This window comes from Vigna unguiculata, chromosome 11, assembly GCF_004118075.2.
Source record: "Vigna unguiculata cultivar IT97K-499-35 chromosome 11, ASM411807v1, whole genome shotgun sequence".
Classification (NCBI taxonomy): Eukaryota; Viridiplantae; Streptophyta; class Magnoliopsida; order Fabales; family Fabaceae; genus Vigna; species Vigna unguiculata.
The window spans coordinates 9,718,233-9,738,640 of NC_040289.1; the positions used below are offsets into that span (position 1 = coordinate 9,718,233).

General features: G+C 40.3%; 1 protein-coding gene across 1 annotated transcript; it reads left to right on the forward strand.

The window, feature by feature from the left end:
• The first annotated feature begins 6,338 nt into the window (after positions 1 to 6,338).
• On the forward strand, positions 6,339 to 17,899 carry LOC114170162. The gene is made up of 7 exons (XM_028055643.1): positions 6,339 to 7,091; positions 13,573 to 13,638; positions 13,995 to 16,430; positions 16,512 to 16,649; positions 16,728 to 17,300; positions 17,457 to 17,630; positions 17,747 to 17,899. Exons 1-7 carry the CDS (start codon positions 6,339 to 6,341, stop codon positions 17,897 to 17,899), a joined length of 4,293 nt encoding a protein of 1,430 aa, XP_027911444.1.
• Positions 17,900 to 20,408: the final 2,509 nt, after the last annotated feature.

Genomic DNA, 20,408 nt, shown 5'->3' on the forward strand with positions numbered 1-20,408 from the left:
GTAGGAGGTGCAGGACTCCGTTGTGTTGGCAGTAGGATGGGGAGTTAGTGGTACTTAGGCCAGAATGTTGGCAAAAGCAATACAAGTCTAAATGCTGAAACAAGATTTTGATGATGATAAAAGAAGCCTGAAAGCCATCTGGAAGACAATATGAAGACTACATGTTATTATGTTTAAAGCTATCTTGTAAAATGTAATTAGATTAAGTTAGAAGCAGTATTGTACAAGAAAATTCTAGTATTTCTCTAAATATCAAAATGATAATCGATTATCACTTAGAATAATCGATTATCCTGAGCTGAACCATTTTTTTTCAAGAAAGCACTGGAATAATCGATTATCACTTCTGATAATCGATTATCTGCTCAAAAATTTGTTTTCCATAAATCACACTGGAATAATCGATTATCACTAGTGATAATCGATTATCCTGGTCTGTTGGGCGCGACTGTTCAGCTTTTTGACCTAATTTCTGGAACCCCTATTTAAGGAACCTCAGAGTTACTTCTCAACAACCTTTTTTAGAAGTTAGAGTACTAGTGTTGTGACTGCAAGAGAATTCTCTGAGTGTTCTCAATAGAAGCTTTGAAAAACCTAGTGTGGGTAGAGCGATAACTTTTCTTGAGAGGTGTTCTAGGAGATTGAGTGTTGCTGCTGTTGCTAGGAAAGCTAAGGTCAAGATTCTCTGTGTGATTCAGAGAGGTGTTCATCTCTTGTGTGATTCAAGAGAGGTGTTTTCTTTCCTTACACTCTTAATATCTGATTGTAAATCTGTTACTTATTAGTGATTTGGTTAATCTCATTTTTGTGAGATTAACAACTGGACGTAGGGTCTTTTGATCCGAACCAGTATAAATACTTGTGTTCAATCTTCTTCTCTATCTCCTTATTTCATCTATTATTGTGTTTAAAGAAATTAATTATTGATTTATTTGATAAATTTTGGAAAAATTTTTAAAGTATTAATTTTATTACTTAAAACCAATTCACCCCCCTCTTGGTTTTTGTCCGCACGCTCAAACATTCCGCTGCGCGATACCAACAATTGGTATCAGAGCTTGCTTTGATAGTTATTCAAAATTTTCGAAAATGGTTGGATAAAATCAAACCTTTGCCGAGGGCGTGTCTATCAACAGACCTCCTCTATTTACTGGTGAAAATTATCCTTTCTGGAAAGTTAGAATGCAAATTTTTCTAGAATCTGTTGATAGAGGTATTTGGGATGTTGTTTTAAATGGTCCATTTGTTCCTGTTAATATTGTAAATGATGTGCAGGAACCAAAGCCATTCTCGCAATGGACAACAGACAAAAATAGAAGAGCCCAATATGATGTAAAAGCTAGAAATATAATTTCATCTGCCTTAACCCTAGATGAGTTTTACAGGATCTCAGTATGCACCAGTGCACAAGAAATGTGGGAAATATTGCGTGTAACCCATGAAGGAACAGACGATGTAGAAAGAGCACGCAAGAACTCTTTGATCCAAGAATACGAAATGTTTCGGATGCAGCAAGGAGAAACTATATACGATGTGCAGAAACGATTCACACATATCGTCAATCATCTCAAAGGTCTAGGTAAAACTTTTGACACTGATGAATTAAATATAAAAGTTCTTAAATCCTTGAACAGGACTTGGCAGCCAAAGGTGACAACCATCACAGAGTCACAAAACCTTGCGACAATGACGATGGCAGCTCTGTTTGGAAAGCTGAGAGAACATGAGCTTAAACTGGGCAGATTAAATGATGATGAAGATATTGGAAGAAAGAAGAACACAGCCTTTAAAACCGAAGTGGTTAAAGGCAAAAGACAAAAGGAAGAAGAAGATTCAAATGATGATGAAAATCTTAGTCTCATGATTAAGAAGTTTACAAAATTCATGAAGGCCAAAGGTAAAAATCAATTCAAGAGCAACAAGAAGGATAATCAAGGATCATCCTCAAATTTCAAATGCTATGGATGTGGAGAATCTGGACACGTCAAAGCTGACTGCCCAAATTCAAAGAAAAGTGAAGAAAAGAAGAGTAGAAAATTCTTCAAAAAGAAAGTATATAGAGCTTGGGAAGACAATGCCTCAAGTTCATCAAATTCTAGCGATTCTGAAAATGAAGAAGCAAATTTATGTCTGATGGCAAATCATGATGATTCTGATAGTGAGGTAAATTCTACTTGCCACGAAAATGATTATGATGATTTGTATGATGTCTTTCAACAATTGCTTATTAAATCTAGTAAATTGGATACTGCTCATAAAAAACTAAAATCTGATTTTAAAGATTTACAAAGTAAATTTGAAAAATCTCTCTTGAAGAAGAATTTTTGAAAAGTAAAATTTTAATTTTAGAAAATAAAGAAAAAGAAACTGTTGAATGTGCATCATGTAAAAGTTACATGTTTGATATATGTATTTTGGAAAAACATCTTAAAGATGCCTTAGAAAATAAAAACTGTGAAAAGGTTGATCTCAAGAAAAACCCAAATAAGACCAAGCATGCTCATAATCATAGTTTTAAAAATAAAACTAAAAGAACTCGTAGAGTTTGGGTAGAAAAAGGAACATATCATTCTATGAATACATATGCATGTACTGCTACATGTTTTTATTGCATGAAAATAGGTCATACTTCAAACAAATGCAATATTAAACATTTTGGTGTTCCAAATAGAAAATATCATTGGGTGCCTGTTCATACTTAGATATTTTTTCTAACCCCAAGGACCCAAACAAGTTGTTGGGGACCTAAATAAATTGTTTCCTTATTTTGCAGATGACTTCTAAATCCAGAAGATCAATGTGGTATCTTGATAGTGGTTGTTCAAGACACATGACTGGAGAAAAAAAGAAGTTTAAGAACTTTAAAAGAAAGGAACAAGGATTTGTCACTTATGGGGATAACAACAAAGGAAAAATACTTGGAACGGGTGATGTAGGTGGAGGAAATACTTTGGAGATCAAGGATGTACTGTATGTGGAAGGACTAAAACACAATCTTCTCAATATAAGCCAATTATGTGATAAAGGACTCAAAGTAATATTTGAGAGTGACTATTGCACTATTCATCAAAAGGACTCCAAAGAAGTAGCCTTAAAAGGTATGAGACACAATAATATTTACTTAATTGATCTTGATACTGTATCATCTAGTGATATAACTTGTTTGGTTGTTAAAGAAGAAAATCCTTGGTTATGGCATAAACGAGCTGTTCATATTAACATGCAACAATTAAACAAACTAATTTCCAAAGAATTAGTAATTGGATTACCAAAAATAAAGTTTGAAAAAGATAAACTATGTGATGCATGTCAAAAAGGAAAACAAGTAAAATCTTCATTTCATTCAAAGAATGTGATTTCCACATCAAAACCTTTAGAACTTTTGCATATGGATTTGTTTGGTCCTTCAAGGACAAAAAGCTTTGGAGGAAATTATTATGCTCTTGTTATTGTTGATGATTACTCACGATATACATGGACTTTCTTTCTCACACTAAAAAGTGAAGCATTTAAAGCTTTTAAAAAGTTTGCAAAAGCAGTTCAAAATAAAAAAGATTTGAAAATTAAAGTTTTAAGAAGTGATCATGGCTGAGAATTTCAAAATGAATTATTTGAAAACTTTTGTGAAGAAAACGAAATTATGCATAATTTTTCTGCTCCTAGAACTCCTCAACAAAATGAAGTTGTAGAAAGAAAAAATAGATCTTCAGAAGAATTAGCTCGCACAATGTTGAACGAATATGATGTGCCTAAATATTTTTGGGCTGATGCTGTGAGCACTGCTTGTTATGTACTAAATAGAATGCTCATTAGACCAATTTTAAAAATTACCCCCTATGAATTGTTTAAAGGAAGAAAGCCTAATGTAGCACATTTTAAAATATTTGGATGCAAATGCTTTGTTCTAAATAACGGAAAAGAAAATTTGGGTAAATTTGATTCTAAAGCTGATGAAGCTATTTTCTTAGGATATTCATTAACTAGTAAAGCATATAGGATGTTTAATAGAAGAACCTTGAATATGGAAGAATCTGTGCATGTTGTTTTTGATGAAATTGTGGACCTTGAGGAGAACCCTCTTGAGTCAAATAAAACAAATGCAGGTGATGAAGAATATTTCAAAGAAGCCCTTGATGAGATATATCTAAATGAGAATCCACTGACTGAACCTGAAGATCTTGCCAAAAGCTGGAAATCACCTAGAGGATTGTCTCTAGAAAATGTCATTGGAGATATATCAAAGGGAGTTGTTACTAGAAATATGTCAAATTTTTGTATGATTGTTGCCTTTGTTTCACAGATAGAACCCAAAAGTGTAGACGAAGCTCTTCAAGATGATCAATGGTGCATAGCAATGCAAGAAGAGCTAAATCAATTTGAAAGGAATGAAGTTTGGGAACTCATTCCCTAAAACAAAGCCAGACTTGTAGCAAAGGGATACAGACAAGAAGAAGGTATAGACTATGATGAGACTTATGCTCCAGTTGCCAGGTTAGAAGCTATACGTTTACTTCTTGCCTATGCTTCTCTCATGAAATTCAAACTATATCAGATGGATGTCAAAAGTGCTTTTTTAAATGGATTTATAAAAGAAAATGTGTATGTTGAACAACCACCTGGTTTTGAAGACTGTAAGTTTCCTAATCACATTTATAAATTAAAGAAAGCATTGTATGGATTAAAACAAGCACCAAGATCTTGGTATGAACGACTAAGTACATTTTTGTTAGAAAATGATTTTGAAAGAGGTAAAATTGATTTAACTCTGTTTATCAAAAGAGTAAATAAGCATATTTTGCTAGTTCAGATTTATGTAGATGACATAATATTTGGGTCTACTGATAGTTCACTATGTAAAGGCTTTGCAAGCATAATGCAGGGAGAGTTTGAAATGTCAATGATGGGAGAATTGACATTCTTTTTGGGTCTTCAAATTAAGCAAATGGAAAATGGAACTTTCATTTCTCAATCTAAGTACTGTAAAGAAGTACTTAAGAAATTTGGAATGGATACTGCTAAGGAAGCAAGTACTCCTATGGGAACCTCCTGCTACTTAGACAAAGATGAATCAGGAATAGAGGTAAATCAAACTATGTTTAGAGGCATGATAGGTTCTTTGTTGTATCTTACTGCTAGTAGGCCTGACATTATGCAATTTGTATGTGTGTGTGCTCGTTTTCAAGCCAATCCAAAAGAATCACATCTTACTGCAGTAAAAAGAATTTTAAAATACTTAAAAGGAACTGCATGTTTTGAACTATGGTATCCTTCAGGAGCATCTCCTAATTTAATAGGCTATTCAGATGCTGATTATGGTGGTTGTAAAATAGATAGAAAAAGTACCAGTGGTACTTGTCACCTTTTAGGTAGTTCATTAGTCTCTTTGCACTCAAAGAAACAAGCTTGTGTGGCTTTGTCAACTACAGAGGCTGAAGACATAGCAGCTGGAAATTGTTGTGCTCAAATTCTTTGGATGAAACAACAACTAGAAGACTACAATATCTTTCTAAATCACATACCTCTGAAATGTGATAATACCAGTGCTATTAATTTAACCAAAAATCCCATAATGCATTCTAGGACAAAGCATATTGAAATAAGACATCATTTCCTAAGAGATCACATTAATAAGGGAAATTGTGAAATAGAATACGTAGATACAAAGCATCAATTAGCTGATATCTTTACAAAACCTTTAGCTAAACATAGATTTTATGAACTAAGAAGATACTTAGGCATATTAGAGATCTCTTAAATTGCTAAAAACTCACAATCCTTAAAAAATCCGAAAAATAGCGTTAATAATCGATTACAAGTGTCAATAATCGATTATCAGACTCTCTTCAAAAAATTCCAATAAAATTCCAAAACATACTGGAATAATCGATTATTTTGGGTAATAATCGATTATCCTTAAAATCTCAGCCTTAAAATTCAAAAACATTTTGTAATAATCGATTATTTAGGGCCATAATCAATTATCCTTAATTCTGAGCCAAAAATCAAAACTCATTGGAATAATCGATTATCACTTAGGATAATCGATTATCAACTCGTCAGACTTCATATTTTGCCCAGTTCATGAACCAATAATCGATTATCATCTTAAAATAATCGATTATTACACGTCGTTGGACCAATAAAACTCAAAAACTAGCCGTTGCAACGGCTAGATTTGCATCAAATCGCGTGTATATGGCTGTTGGAGTCTTCTCTCTATAAATATTAGCCATTTTTGTCACCAGAACACTCTTTTCTCTCCATCAACACTAAAGACCCTCTCATTTTCTCATTTTCTCACAAAACTCTCAAAGGCTTCCCTCTCTTTTACCTAAACCATGGCTGAATCCTCTCGTAGAAAAATTCCTACACGCAGAAGGACTGCATCTCGTGCCTCTCATCCCTCAACTGTACCAAGAACAACCTCCATTGAAGGATGGATTTCGGATGAAGAAAGACGTTCTGAATTCATCACACTATGGAAAGACAAACCCCTCATCACTCCAAAATTCATCCAGTCTCAATGGTTTGTAAATCGCCATTTCACAATTGAAAACTTTCTGGTTGAACAAGGTGTGAAATTCTTCACAAAGATGCAAGGCACCTACTATCCATATTTGGTACGAGCCTTTTATTTCAACTACAAATTCAGAGATGGAGTTGGGTTCACAAAAGTGAAAGGTATCGACATCATTTTAGATGATGACATTTGGGAAAATGTTGCACAATTTCCCATTCATGATGGCACATCTCCCATTCTCACGGCTGGCATAGAAGGGTTCAACAGAATTTTTGCATATAGATCCTTTATGCGACGCCCAGATCAAGAAATTGGCCGCCAATTACTAGCTGGACCTCTCAAAATCGATGAGCGTCTACTTCACTATCACATTGTTTGGATTCTATGCCCACGTGGTACAAATCACGCACAGTGCAGTGAAGCAGATCTTATAATCATATATGCCATGCTCAACCACATCCCCATCTATTGGCCAAGCATCATTCTTGGCACCATGCTAAAAGCCAAAAGATTGCCTCAATATCCTCTTCCGTATTCCTTGCTCATCTCTCGTATTTGTGAGTATAAAGGGGTAAATGTCTCTGATGAACAGTCTCATAAGACAACTGCAGCAAACAAAATTGCAGAAAACTCCTTGAAGCAGATGAAATTTATTCCTTTTGGGAATACCTACATTCACAAGGATGATATGCCTTCTTCGGACAATGAAGAAGAAGAGAATCCTCCCACTGCTCCTATTCCTCCTGTTGACACACATATTGGATCATCCAGTGGTGTTGGTGGCTCATCCTCTTCTTTAGAGGATCACATTTTAAATCTCAACCAGAGGCTTGAAGAATTCTTTCTTCTCTCCACTCACAGACATGAAGAAGTCACTGCCTTAATTAGAGGATTAGATTCTAGGATCTCTAACTTAGAACATAAATTTGATAAATATGAGGACGATGATGACATGAGTCAAGACTTTTAAAAGTCTACATCATAGTCTAATTGTTTGCAATTGTAATATGTTTTCCAGTTTTATTTTTAATAAAAGTATATTTGTCTTGTTATTCTTTACCTATGCCAAATTGAGGGGGAACTTCTTTATTAAAACTTTTTTCATATGATCAAAACAGGGGGAGAAAAAGTTTAAACGTTTAAACCAAACAGTGCTACTAACAAATCTCCTTGTAAGATATTTTGATTGCAGATACTTTAAACATATTGTTTTGATCATCATCAAAAAGGGGGAGATTGTTGGCAAAAGCAATACAAGTCTAAATGTTGAAACAAGATTTTGATGATGATAAAAGAAGCCTAAAAGCCATCTGGAAGACAATATGAAGACTACATGTTATTATGTTTAAAGCTATCTTGTAAAATGTAATTAGATTAAGTTAGAAGCAGTATTGTACAAGAAAATTCTAGTATTTCTCGAAATATCAAAATGATAATCGATTATCACTTAGAATAATCGATTATCCTGAGCTGAACCATTTTTTTTCAAGAAAGCACTGGAATAATCGATTATCACTTCTGATAATCGATTATCTGCTCAAAAATTTGTTTTCCATAAATCACACTGGAATAATCGATTATCACTAGTGATAATCGATTATCCTGGTCTGTTGGGCGCGACTGTTCAGCTTTTTGACCTAATTTCAGGAACCCCTATTTAAGGAACCTCAGAGTTACTTCTCAACAACCTTTTTTAGAAGTTAGAGTACTAGTGTTGTGACTGCAAGAGAGTTCTCTGAGTGTTCTCAATAGAAGCTTTGAAAAACCTAGTGTGGGTAGAGCGATAACTTTTCCTGAGAGGTGTTCTAGGAGATTGAGTGTTGCTGCTGTTGCTAGGAAAGCTAAGGTCAAGATTCTCTGTGTGATTCAGAGAGGTGTTCATCTCTTGTGTGATTCAAGAGAGGTGTTTTCTTTCCTTACACTCTTAATATCTGATTGTAAATCTGTTACTTATTAGTGATTTGGTTAATCTCATTTTTGTGAGATTAACAACTGGACGTAGGGTCTTTTGATCCGAACCAGTATAAATACTTGTGTTCAATCTTCTTCTCTATCTCCTTATTTCATCTATTATTGTGTTTAAAGAAATTAATTATTGATTTATTTGATAAATTTTGGAAAAATTTTTAAAGTATTAATTTTATTACTTAAAACCAATTCACCCCCTCTTGGTTTTTGTCCGCACGCTCAAACATTCCGCTGCGCGATACCAACACAGAATTCTTGCAGCAAACCACTAAGAAAGTGAAAGTGATACAACATTGTATGTGTGCGACTCAAAGTCGACAGAAGTCTTATGCAGATAAGAGGAGGAGGCCTTTTGAGTTTGAGGCGGGTCATCATGTGTTTCTCAGAGTTACCCCGACAGCCAGTATTGGGAGAGCTCTCAAGTCGAGGAAGCTAACTCCTACATTCATCAGGCCATACTAGATTACGAGGAGGATCGGACCAGCAGCGTACGAGATTGTCTTGCCACCTCACTTGGCAAATCTGCACAACGTCTTCCATGTATCACAGCTGAGGAAGTACGTGGCAGATCCTACTCATGTGCTGGAGTAGGATGATGTCCAGGTGCGTGAGGATTTGACTATGGGAGTTGGACTGGTGAGAATTCTGGATTCTCAAGTCAAACAACTTAGAGGGAAGGAGATTCAGACTGTGAAGGTTCTCTGGGATGAGGCCACTTAAGAGATGACTTGAGAGATAAAGGATCTCATGAGGAAGTCTTATCCTCACCTGTTTGCTGGTAAGTCCTATTTTCGAGGACGAAAACTTTTAAAGGTGGGGGGAATGTAAGACCCGTGAAAATTAATTAATTAATAAATGCGAGTAGGAAGAGCCTTTATAGCATTAAATATTGTTTGATGTGGTATGGAAAAGTACTAGCTCAAGTGGTTGATAGTACTTGATAAGAGGACTTGGGTTCGAGTGTTGTTGTTTTACTATTAATTTTAATAATATGTATGAGCATGGAAGTGGTAATGTAACCCTATACTGATGGGAATGTATCACAAAATGTAAATTGGTTGGTTGGTTGTGCTTTGGCTTTGTACTTGGAATGGTATGGGTTCAAACCTTGGTGAACCCAAATCTGACTTTCTTTTTACTAAATATTAGTTGTGGTTTGAATGTGAAGAGGCAAAGAAAAACCTAGCAGAAGGGGAAACAATAGGGGCTGAAAAACCACCAAATGATGGCTCTTGAATAGCAATTAACACCTCATTAAGGGTATTTTCGTTTTTTTGCACTTAAACCTCTAGTGAGACAATTATAAAAGGCAAAATTTAGGTGGAAATAGGGTTTCTGCAGTTTGGTTATCTTACCTATAGAGAGGAGAACGAATTAGAGAGTGAGAGGTGAGTTTTTGGGGTGTGCAAGGGCTGAATTGAGAGAGGGGCTGAAACAAAAGCCTGGGTGAACCAAGGAACTGTCATTCTTCTCAGTTTTTAATCAAGTTTCCAGGTTAGGGGAGCTGTCATTATGTGCATATAGAATCAGTTGTGATTTTGTGTTTGTGTTATTTCCATTTGATTCTGCATGATGCTAAATTCGTATTATAGGCACTATGATTGAAAATGGGTGGAATTGATATTGTGCACATAGTTTGTGGTGAATTTTATGGATTGGATGAGGGTTTTTAAACTGTATTGGTTAATCATGGTCAAATCTTTTTGTTTTGGTGGTTCAAACTTGTTTAAAACCTGTTTTTGTGGTTGCCTGATCAAATGGAGTGTTTGGTATTGAATGATTTGGTTTTGGGTATGGTTTTGGCGATTTGAGAGCATGAACAAAGGCAAAATTATGCATGTTTCGCCCAAGCGACTCCTCCTCGCCTAGGCGAGAGTTGTAAAGTCTCGTTTTGGGTTTTGGTTTGCGTTTCTCGCCTAAGCGACTTGTGTTAGGGTTGAGCGACCAATGCTCTCGCTTGGGCGAGAGAAGCTCGGCTCGCCTAAGCGAGGTCACGATGAAGCCTGTGCGTGTTGAGCGCGACTTCTCATCCAGGCGAGAGGTTTTGAGGTGTTGAGCGACTGATACTCTCGCTTAGGCGAGAATGGCTCGCCTAAGCGAGGTCGCGATGAGACATTGGTGCTGATTGCGTTGAATTCTCGTCCAGGCGAGGAGTTTTGTGTGTTGAGCGAAAGCAGTCTCACTCAGGCGAGCAGGGCTCGCCTAAGCGAGATGTTGTGGAGCATCCACTGTTTCATACTCGCTCAGGCGAGGTAGTTTAGCCTAAGCGAGAACGGTGTTCTAGCTTGGGCGAACATGCATGGCTTAAGCGAGAATGGCGAGGAGCCAGGTTCTTATGCATTGTTTGGACTGTTACTTGATATTTCCTAACTTATAGGAAGTTATATGCATGTGTTTGTGGTGATTGGGCTTGAAGGACTAAGTCCATAGGATTCTGGGGTGTGCTTGGAATGAGTCGCGAACGAGGAGTTCGTGATAGGTGGACCGCATGCGGAACGTGAACAATTAGTTCACCGAAGGTACTCTTGTTGGGATGAATGAGCGAGGGAGTTCATCTCATGCTCAACTTGAGAATGCTATGAGCGAGGGAGTTCATAGTAGGAAAGGCGGGTATGCGGTCTAGGTCCGAGTGAGGAGTATGGATGACGGGCGAGGGAGTCCGTGAAGCATGACTACAAGTGGGATAGGCTTGTAGGTTGGACCACGAGCGAGAAAGGTCGTGGAAGCACATGAAATCCCAGATTTAGAGTACATGTATGAACTCATATTGGTTATGAGTGTGGGAAAGTGGGTGTTTTATAAACAATTGTAAATTTATGAATGGACTGGGAAGTAATTTCATATTTATTTATGTTTATGTGCATAGCTCACCCTATCTGTTTGTGTGTGACGATGATTGGGTAATTTATTATCTAGGAGCAGATGATGTTTCAGGTGAGCCAGGAGACGCTTAGTGGCGGAGAGGGGACCAACGCACGAAGGGATTTTTTTAACTGTTTTTACGGTTTTGAATATTAATCTTAAAGTTGTACAAATGGATTTTAGAATTTATAGACCATTAATGTTTTAAGTTTTAAATTTCCCGTGTTTTTAGGAAATAGACTATTTAATAAATGAGGTATACCATCTTGCCTGATTATTTTATTATATTTTAAGTAATATCTTATTGGGATGTTAAAGTGTGTTTAGATTTTAGTTTAATACTCAAAGTAGTTTATATAAAGTAATTTAAATGGAATATATTCAATTCAAAATTCACTTCACATAAAAGTATAAATTTTATTTTTAGCTTTAAATGAGATAAACATAATTCATCTTTTACAAAAAGTTGAAATTATTATTTTCCATCTCTCATGGACATTATGCATTTTTATTTTAAGAAATAAGAATAAAAAATAGAGGAATTTGATTGAGTTTTTTTGTAAAATTGATCGTTGTTATAGAAAAAAAAAATCATATTAATTACTTAAGATAATGAATTATAAGTGTAAGCCCCTTTTTCCTTTTCAGTTGAGTTTTGGGGCCTAGCCTTCCTGGGCCTAAGGTCGGCCCAATAAGGGGACCCAATACCCTTGCCAGCCCCTAACCCCTTCATTCTGTTCCATTTTCAGAAAACAGCTCCTTGTTCCCTCCCCTCGTCTAGTGTAAGAGCTCTGCTAGGGCATAGAGGTTCTCTCCTTGTTTCGAGATAGCAAAGGACATTGTACATCCAGGTAAGTCGAACTCCAACCTTGTCCTTCTCTTTCACCAGTTCAGAGGCTAATAGTTTTGTCTTGGGTTCTCCCTAGCACCCTTTCTCAACTCTGTGTGGGTCTGTTTTCAGCTCTGTACCCTACTCTTGTGCTCCACTACTTTTCTTGGGTTACTACTCTTTTCTGCTAGCGTATAACAAGGTAAGGGGAACTAGGTTTTTAAGTTTAAAGTTATTGTGGCATGCTTATGTTCTGTTCCATGTTATGGGTGCTTGAATGGTGTTTGAATCGTGTAAAAATGGTTGGCATATATTTTGGATGTTGCTCTATGTCGTTTTTCTGCCTTGCATGTGTGGAACAGTGGGGGAGAACTGATATTCTCGCCCAGGCGAGCTCGTCTCGCTTAGGCGAGAATATCAGCAGCTCGCTCAGGGTTCTGCCTCGAGCACTCGCCCAAGCGAGGGGCTGCGTTTTGAGCGACAACACAGCTCGCCCAAGCGAGACAGCCTCGCCTAAGCGAGGGATCGTGAAACTCTCCAATGACCCACTGTTGTAGGCTCGCCTAAGCGAGAGCCTGTCGCCTGAGCGAGATAACTTCTCTCGTCTGGGTGACGACTCCTAGCTTGAGCGAGGCTGCTGCAGTGGGTGGTTTCAATTCTGTTTTTCTTTCTTTGTCTGATGGGTGAATTGTGTGAGTTATTTATCTACCCCTTTTCTTTCAAATCTAAAGCATGTGAATATATGTGGTTGCTTGAATCCTTTGAACTAAAAGTTGGTATGTTGACATGAATAACGCATGGATTTTGGTTGGTTGAGACATTGCATGAGAATTGGATGTTTTGAGATAAAGGTGTTGGATATGGTAACAAACATGAATTTGGTGTGTGATAGGCTTAATTCCATGAGTCTCGTGGGAGGCCTCATGGTGGTGTGTAGTGTATATATTAAGATATGGATTCAAGTAAGGATTGCATCCCGAAACTCTAAAGGGTCAGTGAGTCTCAAGTAGAGCAAACTGGCCCAAGTGGTGAGAGTAGCGGGAGGCCCTAGTCTCTGGTAGGATAATGGCCTCAGACGCTTAAAGGCTAACCTTGTGCGTGGTAGGGTGAAACCCATTGGCAATGGCTCTGCAGAGCAGTAGAGGCCACCACAAGTGCAAGCGTCCAGTGAATCCGATCTTAGTATATGTATCCGGATAATTGAGTCATGGTGTCCTGTTTGTCTGCAATAACATGATTCTCTGCACACACTATGTTAAAATGCTTGAACTGTTTAAGTACTTATCTACTATACTATGTTAACTTTAAATTACGCTAGCTCACCCTATCTTTGTTGTGTATGTTCTCGCCTTGATTCCTTTACTTTGCAATGATCACCTTACGGTGGGAGCAGATGGAAAGAGCTCTGGAGGTGGATCTGCTGGTGGTAGCTGTGCTGCATAGTTTGGACCAGTTACCTGTAGCTCTTAATAGTAGTTGTTATGGCTTTAATGTCCCTCTTGTTTAAATTTCCTTCTGGTTAGGGCACTGTGATATGCCTAAGTTTCAATCTTCCTGAATACTCTTGGATGACTGTATCAAATACACTCTATCATTTTTTGTTCATCTGATTGCTTCTCATTATTATGATTATGTGAGATTTTATTAAGTAGATGATTCTATTTAAAAGGGATGTCACATTTTTATGGTATTAGAGCCTTCGTTCCTAAGCGTCTGTGGGCTATGTGTTTGCTTAGCTTTCGTTGTGTCTTTCTTGTCATGTTTAGATGAGTTTCCAATCTAACCGAGTTCTGATGGTTCTTTTTGTGTGTCCAGTGTTATGGCACCCCCGCGTATCGCTCCTCCTCCACCCCTCAGGGCGATGGGCAAGACCTGGCTAGGGCGATCGAGGCAATGGCTGCTGCTTTGACCCAGCAAAGCAATGCCATGTTGCAGCAGCACGAGGCGGCGATGCAGCGCCAGGAAGCCTCTCTTGAGCAACAGAACTTCATGATGCAGCAGATGGAAGCTGCTAGGCAGGCTGCTGAGGACGCACAGAGGCAGCATGTGGATGCTCTCCGTCAGTTAGGGGAGAATGCTGTAGGTGCTCAGATGTATGGTCTTCATCCCCAACCTCCACCCCCTGAATGGAGTTTGGAAGACTTCTTGAAGCACCGCCCCGCCAAGTTTGATGGCAAGACGAGTCCCGACCAGGCGGACCAATGGATGAAGGATATGGAACGCATCTTTGATGCCAAGAGGTGCCCCGATGAGAGCAGGCTTGCTTTCACAGTCTACATGCTCACTGGAGAGGCTGAGCATTGGTGGGCCAGTATGAGGTTAGTAATGGAAGAGAAGCACGAGGATATCACATGGGAAGCCTTCAAGAGGAGGTTCCTATCTGAGTTTTTTCCTGATAGCGTGAGGTACGCTAAGGAGGTAGAGTTCCTCCAGCTGACACAAGGGAACAAGTCAGTGGCTGAGTACGCCGAGAGGTTCAAGCATCTGGGGTGTTTCTACACCATGCCACTAGATGAAGAGTGGCGATGCAGAAAGTTTGAGAATGGTCTCAGAGGAGACATCCGCTTGATGGTGGCCCCGCTGTCCATCAAGGACTTTGCGGCCTTGGTGGAAAAGGCCAGGGTCATGGAGTGTATGAAGGTAGAAGTTGAAGCCCAGCAGCAGCCACAACAGAGAGTTAGCGGACCATCCGGGTCCAGGCCGAGAGTTGATGAGAAGAAGAAGCCGTATGCTAGGCCTCATCCACAGCCACAGGGGTCTAGAGGCTTTTCTTCCCCATCCAGCAGGATTCAGTGCCACCATTGCGGAGGACCGCATGTGAAGAGTTTCTGCCCGCAGCTGTCAGGTTTTCGCAGGTGCAACCATTGTGGCAGGGAGGGCCACTTTGGTAGAGATTGTCCCACTCTGAGGAGGATAGTGGCACGACCTTCACCACAAGCTCCGAGCCAGACTTCTGGTCAGATTCAACAGATGAGGGGAGGCAGCAGGCCTCAGGCTACAGGCAGGGTTTTTGCGATGATCGGGTCAGAGGCAGCAGGTTCAGGTAACCTTGTGATTGGTTGTTATGTGATATCTGGCAAGTCTTGTTGCGTGCTTTTTGATTCTGGAGCGACACACTCATTTGTGTCAGAGTCTTGTGTGCGGGCATTGGGTCTGCCGATGTGTGAGCTACCGTTTGACCTCGTGATATCTACCCCGACATCTGGGTTGGTTAGGACTTCCTCTGTGTGTGCTAGATGTCCAGTTGAGGTAGAGGGGCGCGTATACAAAGTCAATCTCATATGCCTCCCTCTGCAAGGGCTAGATGTGATCTTGGGAATGGATTGGCTCTCTGCCAATCATGTTCTCATAGACTGTCGGAAGAAGAAGCTGTTGTTCTCAAACTCAGAGGAGCCTGAGTTGTTGTCTTCTCATGGGGTTATGAAGGAGATCCAGGGCGGCGCACAATGCTTTATGGTTTTTGCCAGGATAGAGGTTGAGAAGGAAGAGAGGATCACCGTGATACCAGTGGTCAGGGAATTCGAAGATGTGTTCCCCGAAGAGGTACCAGGTTTGCCCCCGAGGAGAGAAGTTGAGTTCTCCATAGACTTGGTACCGGGAGCCGGCCCTGTATCAATAGCTCCCTACCGCATGGCCCCAGCAGAGTTGGTGGAATTAAAGAAACAGATAGAAGGACTGCTAGAGAAACAGTTTATACGGCCGAGTGCTTCGCCGTGGGGAGCGCCTGTCTTGTTGGTAAAAAAGAAGGATGGCGGCTCAAGGTTATGTGTGGATTATAGGCAACTGAACAAGCTGACTATCAAAAACAAGTACCCCTTACCAAGAATAGATGATTTGATGGATCAGCTACATGGGGCGTCAGTGTTCTCCAAGATTGATCTCCGGTCAGGTTATCATCAGATTCTGGTAAAGGCAGAAGATGTTGAGAAGAATGCTTTCAGATCCAGATACGGGCATTACGAGTATGTTGTCATGCCATTCGGTGTGACTAATGCCCCGGCTTTGTTCATGGACTACATGAACCGGATCTTCCGTCCGTTTCTAGATAAGTTTGTCGTGGTCTTCATAGACGACATTCTCATCTACTCCAGGACGCATGAGGAACATGCCGAGCATCTGAGGATAGTGCTTGGTATCTTGAGGGAGAAACAACTGTTTGCCAAGTTGTCAAAGTGCGACTTTTGGATGAGGGAGGTGCAGTTCTTGGGGCACGTGATATCAGCTCAGGGTATAGCTGTGGATCCAGCTAAGGTAGAGGCTGTGATACAGTGAGAATGTCCCAAGTTAGTGACTGAGATTCGGAGCTTCGTGGGTTTGGTTGGCTACTACAAGAGATTTATAGAGGGGTTCTCCAAGATAGTGGCACCCCTGACACAGTTAACCAGGAAGGACCAACCGTTTGCATGGACTGATAAGTGCGAGGAGAGCTTCAGGGAGCTTAAGCAGAGGTTGACGAGTGCTCCCGTGTTGGTAATTCCGGATGTGAGTAAACCCTTTGAGGTTTACTGTGATGCCTCTCATCAAGGCCTGGGGTGTGTCTTGATGCAGGAGAGGAAGGTGGTGGCCTATGCTTCGAGGCAGTTGAAAGTTCATGAGAAGAACTATCCTACTCATGATCTCGAGTTGGCAGCGGTGGTTTTTGCTTTAAAAATCTGGAGGCACTACTTGTATGGTGCACAGTTCCGTGTGTTTAGTGACCACAAGAGTTTGAAGTACCTCTTTGACCAAAAAGAGTTGAATATGAGGCAGAGGCGATGGATAGAGTTCCTAAAGGACTACGACTTCGAGCTTCTCTACCACCTAGGAAAGGCGAATGTGGTGGCAGACGCACTGAGTAGGAAGACAGTGCATGTGGCCCACCTGATGATAAAAGAGATGGAGTTGCTTGAGAGTTTCAGGGACATGAAGCTACAGTTTGAGTTGGAGCCGGAATTCATTAGGTGTTGCACCTTGGTTATATCTAGTGACTTCCTGAGCTTGATTAAGGAGAAGCAAGCACAAGATGCTAGTCTGCAGAGGGTAAAAGAGCTACTTGGGTCGGATCAGGCCAAGGAGTTTGCCTTGGGCAGTGATGGTGTGTTGAGGTTCAAAGGCAGAGTTTGTGTGCCAGATGATATCGAGGTGTGGAGATCGGTCCTTGAGGAGGGACACAAGAGTCGTCTTGGTCTGCATCCTGGCATGACTAAGATGTACCAAGATCTCAAGGAGAACTTTTGGTGGCAAGGCATGAAGAAAGAGGTCGCACAGTTTGTATCAGCCTGTTTAACTTGTCAAAAGGCTAAGGTGGAGCATCAGAAACCCGGTGGAACGCTTCAGCCCTTGGACATTCCGGTGTGGAAGTGGGATAGCATAGCTATGGACTTTGTTACCCACTTGCCTCGCACCGTGAGAGGGCATGATGCTATATGGGTGGTGGTGGATCGGTTAACGAAGAGTGCTCACTTTTTGGCGGTGAATCTCAGAATGTCTATGGCCAAGTTGGCCCAGCTTTACATCCGAGAGATAGTGAGACTTCATGGAGTGCCCACTAGCATAGTGTCGGACAAAGACCCCCGGTTCACTTCCAGGTTCTGGCAGACGTTGTAGGAGGCTATGGGCAGCAGGCTGAGGATGAGTTCTGCTTATCATCCTCAGACGGATGGCCAGTCAGAGAGGGTGATTCAATCCTTGGAGGACTTGTTGAGGACATGTATCTTGGACCACCTTGGCAGTTAAGATGAGGTGTTACCACTGGTAGAGTTCACCTACAACAACAGTTACCAAGCGAGTATAGGAATGGCGCCTTATGAGGCTTTGTATGGGAGGAGATGTAGGACTCCCTTGTGTTGGTACCAGGATGGTGAGTCGGTTTTGGTGGGACCTGAGTTGTTGCAACAAACCACAAAGAAGGTGCAGTTGGTGAGGGATAGGTTGCAAGCATCTCAGAGTCGGCAAAAAGCATATGCCGACCGGAGGAGGAGGCCTTTAGAGTTTGAGGCTGGGGAGCATGTGTTCTTGAGGGTGACCCGAACCACTGGTGTGGGGAGGGCTATCCGCTCAAGAAAGTTATCTCCTAAGTTCTTGGGTCCGTATCAGATCTTGAGGAGGATAGGGCCCGTGGCTTATGAGATTGCACTGACACCCCAGTTGGCAAATCTACACCCAGTCTTTCATGTATCACAACTAGGGAAATATGTTTTTGACCCATCACACGTGTTAGAGGTGGAGGATGTGGAAGTCAGGGAGGATCTCCGGGTAGTGGTACAACCCGTAGTCATAGAGGATCGCCAAGTTAAGGAACGCAAGGGAACAGCCACTAGCCTTGTGAAGGTCATCTGGGACCGGAGGACAGGGGACTCTACTTGGGAGCTAGAGGAGGAGATGAGGAGTTTATATCCATATCTATTCTGGTAAGTCTGATTTTTCGGGGACGAAAAATTTTCGTTGTTGGGGAGATATTGTAAGCCCCTTTTTCCTTTTCAGTTGAGTTTTGGGGCCTAGCCTTCGTGGGCCTAAGGCCGGCCCAATAAGGGGACCCAATACCCTTGCCAGCCCCTAACCCCTTCATTCTGTTCCATTTTCAGAAAACAGCTCCTTGTTCCCTCCCCTCGTCTAGTGTAAGAGCTCTGCTAGGGCATAAAGGTTCTCTCCTTGTTTCGAGATAGCAAAGGACATTGTACTTCCAGGTAAGTCGAACTCCAACCTTGTCCTTCTCTTTCACCAGTTCAGAGGCTAATAGTTTTGTCTTGGGTTCTCCCTAGCACCCTTTCTCAACTCTGTGTGGGTCTGTTTTCAGCTCTGTACCTTGCTCTTGTGCTCCACTACTTTTCTTGGGTTACTACTCTTTTCTGCTAGCGTATAACAAGGTAAGGGGAGCTAGGTTTTTAAGTTTAAAGTTATTGTGGCATGCTTATGTTCTGTTCCATGTTATGGGTGCTTGAATGGTGTTTGAATCGTGTAAAAATGGTTGGCATATATTTTGGATGTTGCTCTATGTCGTTTTTCTGCCTTGCATGTGTGGAACAGTGGGGGAGAACTGATATTCTCGCCCAGGCGAGAATATCAGCAACTCGCTCAGGGTTCTGCCTCGAGCACTCGCCCAGGCGAGGGGCTGCGTTTTGAGCGACAGCACAGCTCGCCCAGGCGAGACAGCCTCGCCTAAGCGAGGGATCGTGAAACTCTCCAATGACCCACTGTTGTAGGCTCGCCTAAGCGAGAGCCCGTCGCCTGAGCGAGACAACTTCTCTCGTCTGGGCGACGACTCCTAGCTTGAGCGAGGTTGCTGCAGCGGGTGGTTTCAATTCTGTTTTTCTTTCTTTGTCTGATGGGTGAATTGTGTGAGTTATTTATCTACCCCTTTTCTTTCAAATCTAAAGCATGTGAATATATGTGGTTGCTTGAATCCTCTGAACTAAAAGTTGGTATGTTGACATGAATAACGCATGGATTTTGGTTGGTTGAGACATTGCATGAGAATTGGATGTTTTCAGATAAAGGTCTGCAATAACATGATTCTCTGCACACACTATGTTAAAATGCTTGAACTGTTTAAGTACTTATCTACTATACTATGTTAACTTTAAATTACGCTAGCTCACCCTATCTTTGTTGTGTATGTTCTCGCCTTGATTCCTTTACTTTGCAATGATCACCTTACGGTGGGAGCGGATGGAAAGAGCTCTGGAGGTGGATCTGCTGGTGGTAGCGGTGCTGCATAGTTTGGACCAGTTACCTGTAGCTCTTAATAGTAGTTGTTATGGCTTTAATGTCCCTCTCGTTTAAATTTCCTTCTGGTTAGGGCACTGTGATATGCCTAAGTTTCAATCTTCCTGAATACTCTTGGATGATTGTATCAAATACACTCTATCGTTTTCTGTTCATCTGATTGCTTCTCATTATTATGATTATGTGAGATTTTATTAAGTAGATGATTCTATTTAAAAGGGATATCACAATAAGATTATTTTTAATATAGTTTAAATAAAAAATACATATGAACTGAAACTAAAAGATAATTAGTTAAGAAAATTAAAAATAATATTATTAAATTATTTAAAAAATATATATTCATGTTATATTTATTAATTCTTATTAGTTCAGTGCAATATGAGTTTGAGGATCTATATTTTCAATCTCTTTCACTAATAAACCTTGTCATTAATGTTAATATTACTTTTGCGTTGAAAAGTTGATTTGATATTCAGTAAACAAAAGTTAGTGTTCATTTCCTATTGTATAAGTTTAATTATA

Excerpts from the sequence above, each read along its gene's own strand:
- LOC114170162 (XM_028055643.1), top strand. The coding sequence starts at position 6,339 with ATGGCTGAATCCTCTCGTAGAAAAATTCCTACACGCAGAAGGACTGCA. Across the intron at positions 16,431-16,511 it reads TAGCTGTGGATCCAGCTAAG|AGATTTATAGAGGGGTTCTC; the intron begins GTAGAGGCTGTG and ends GGCTACTACAAG. Across the intron at positions 17,631-17,746 it reads AGAGTGCTCACTTTTTGGCG|GTTCTGGCAGACGTTGTAGG; the intron begins GTGAATCTCAGA and ends GTTCACTTCCAG.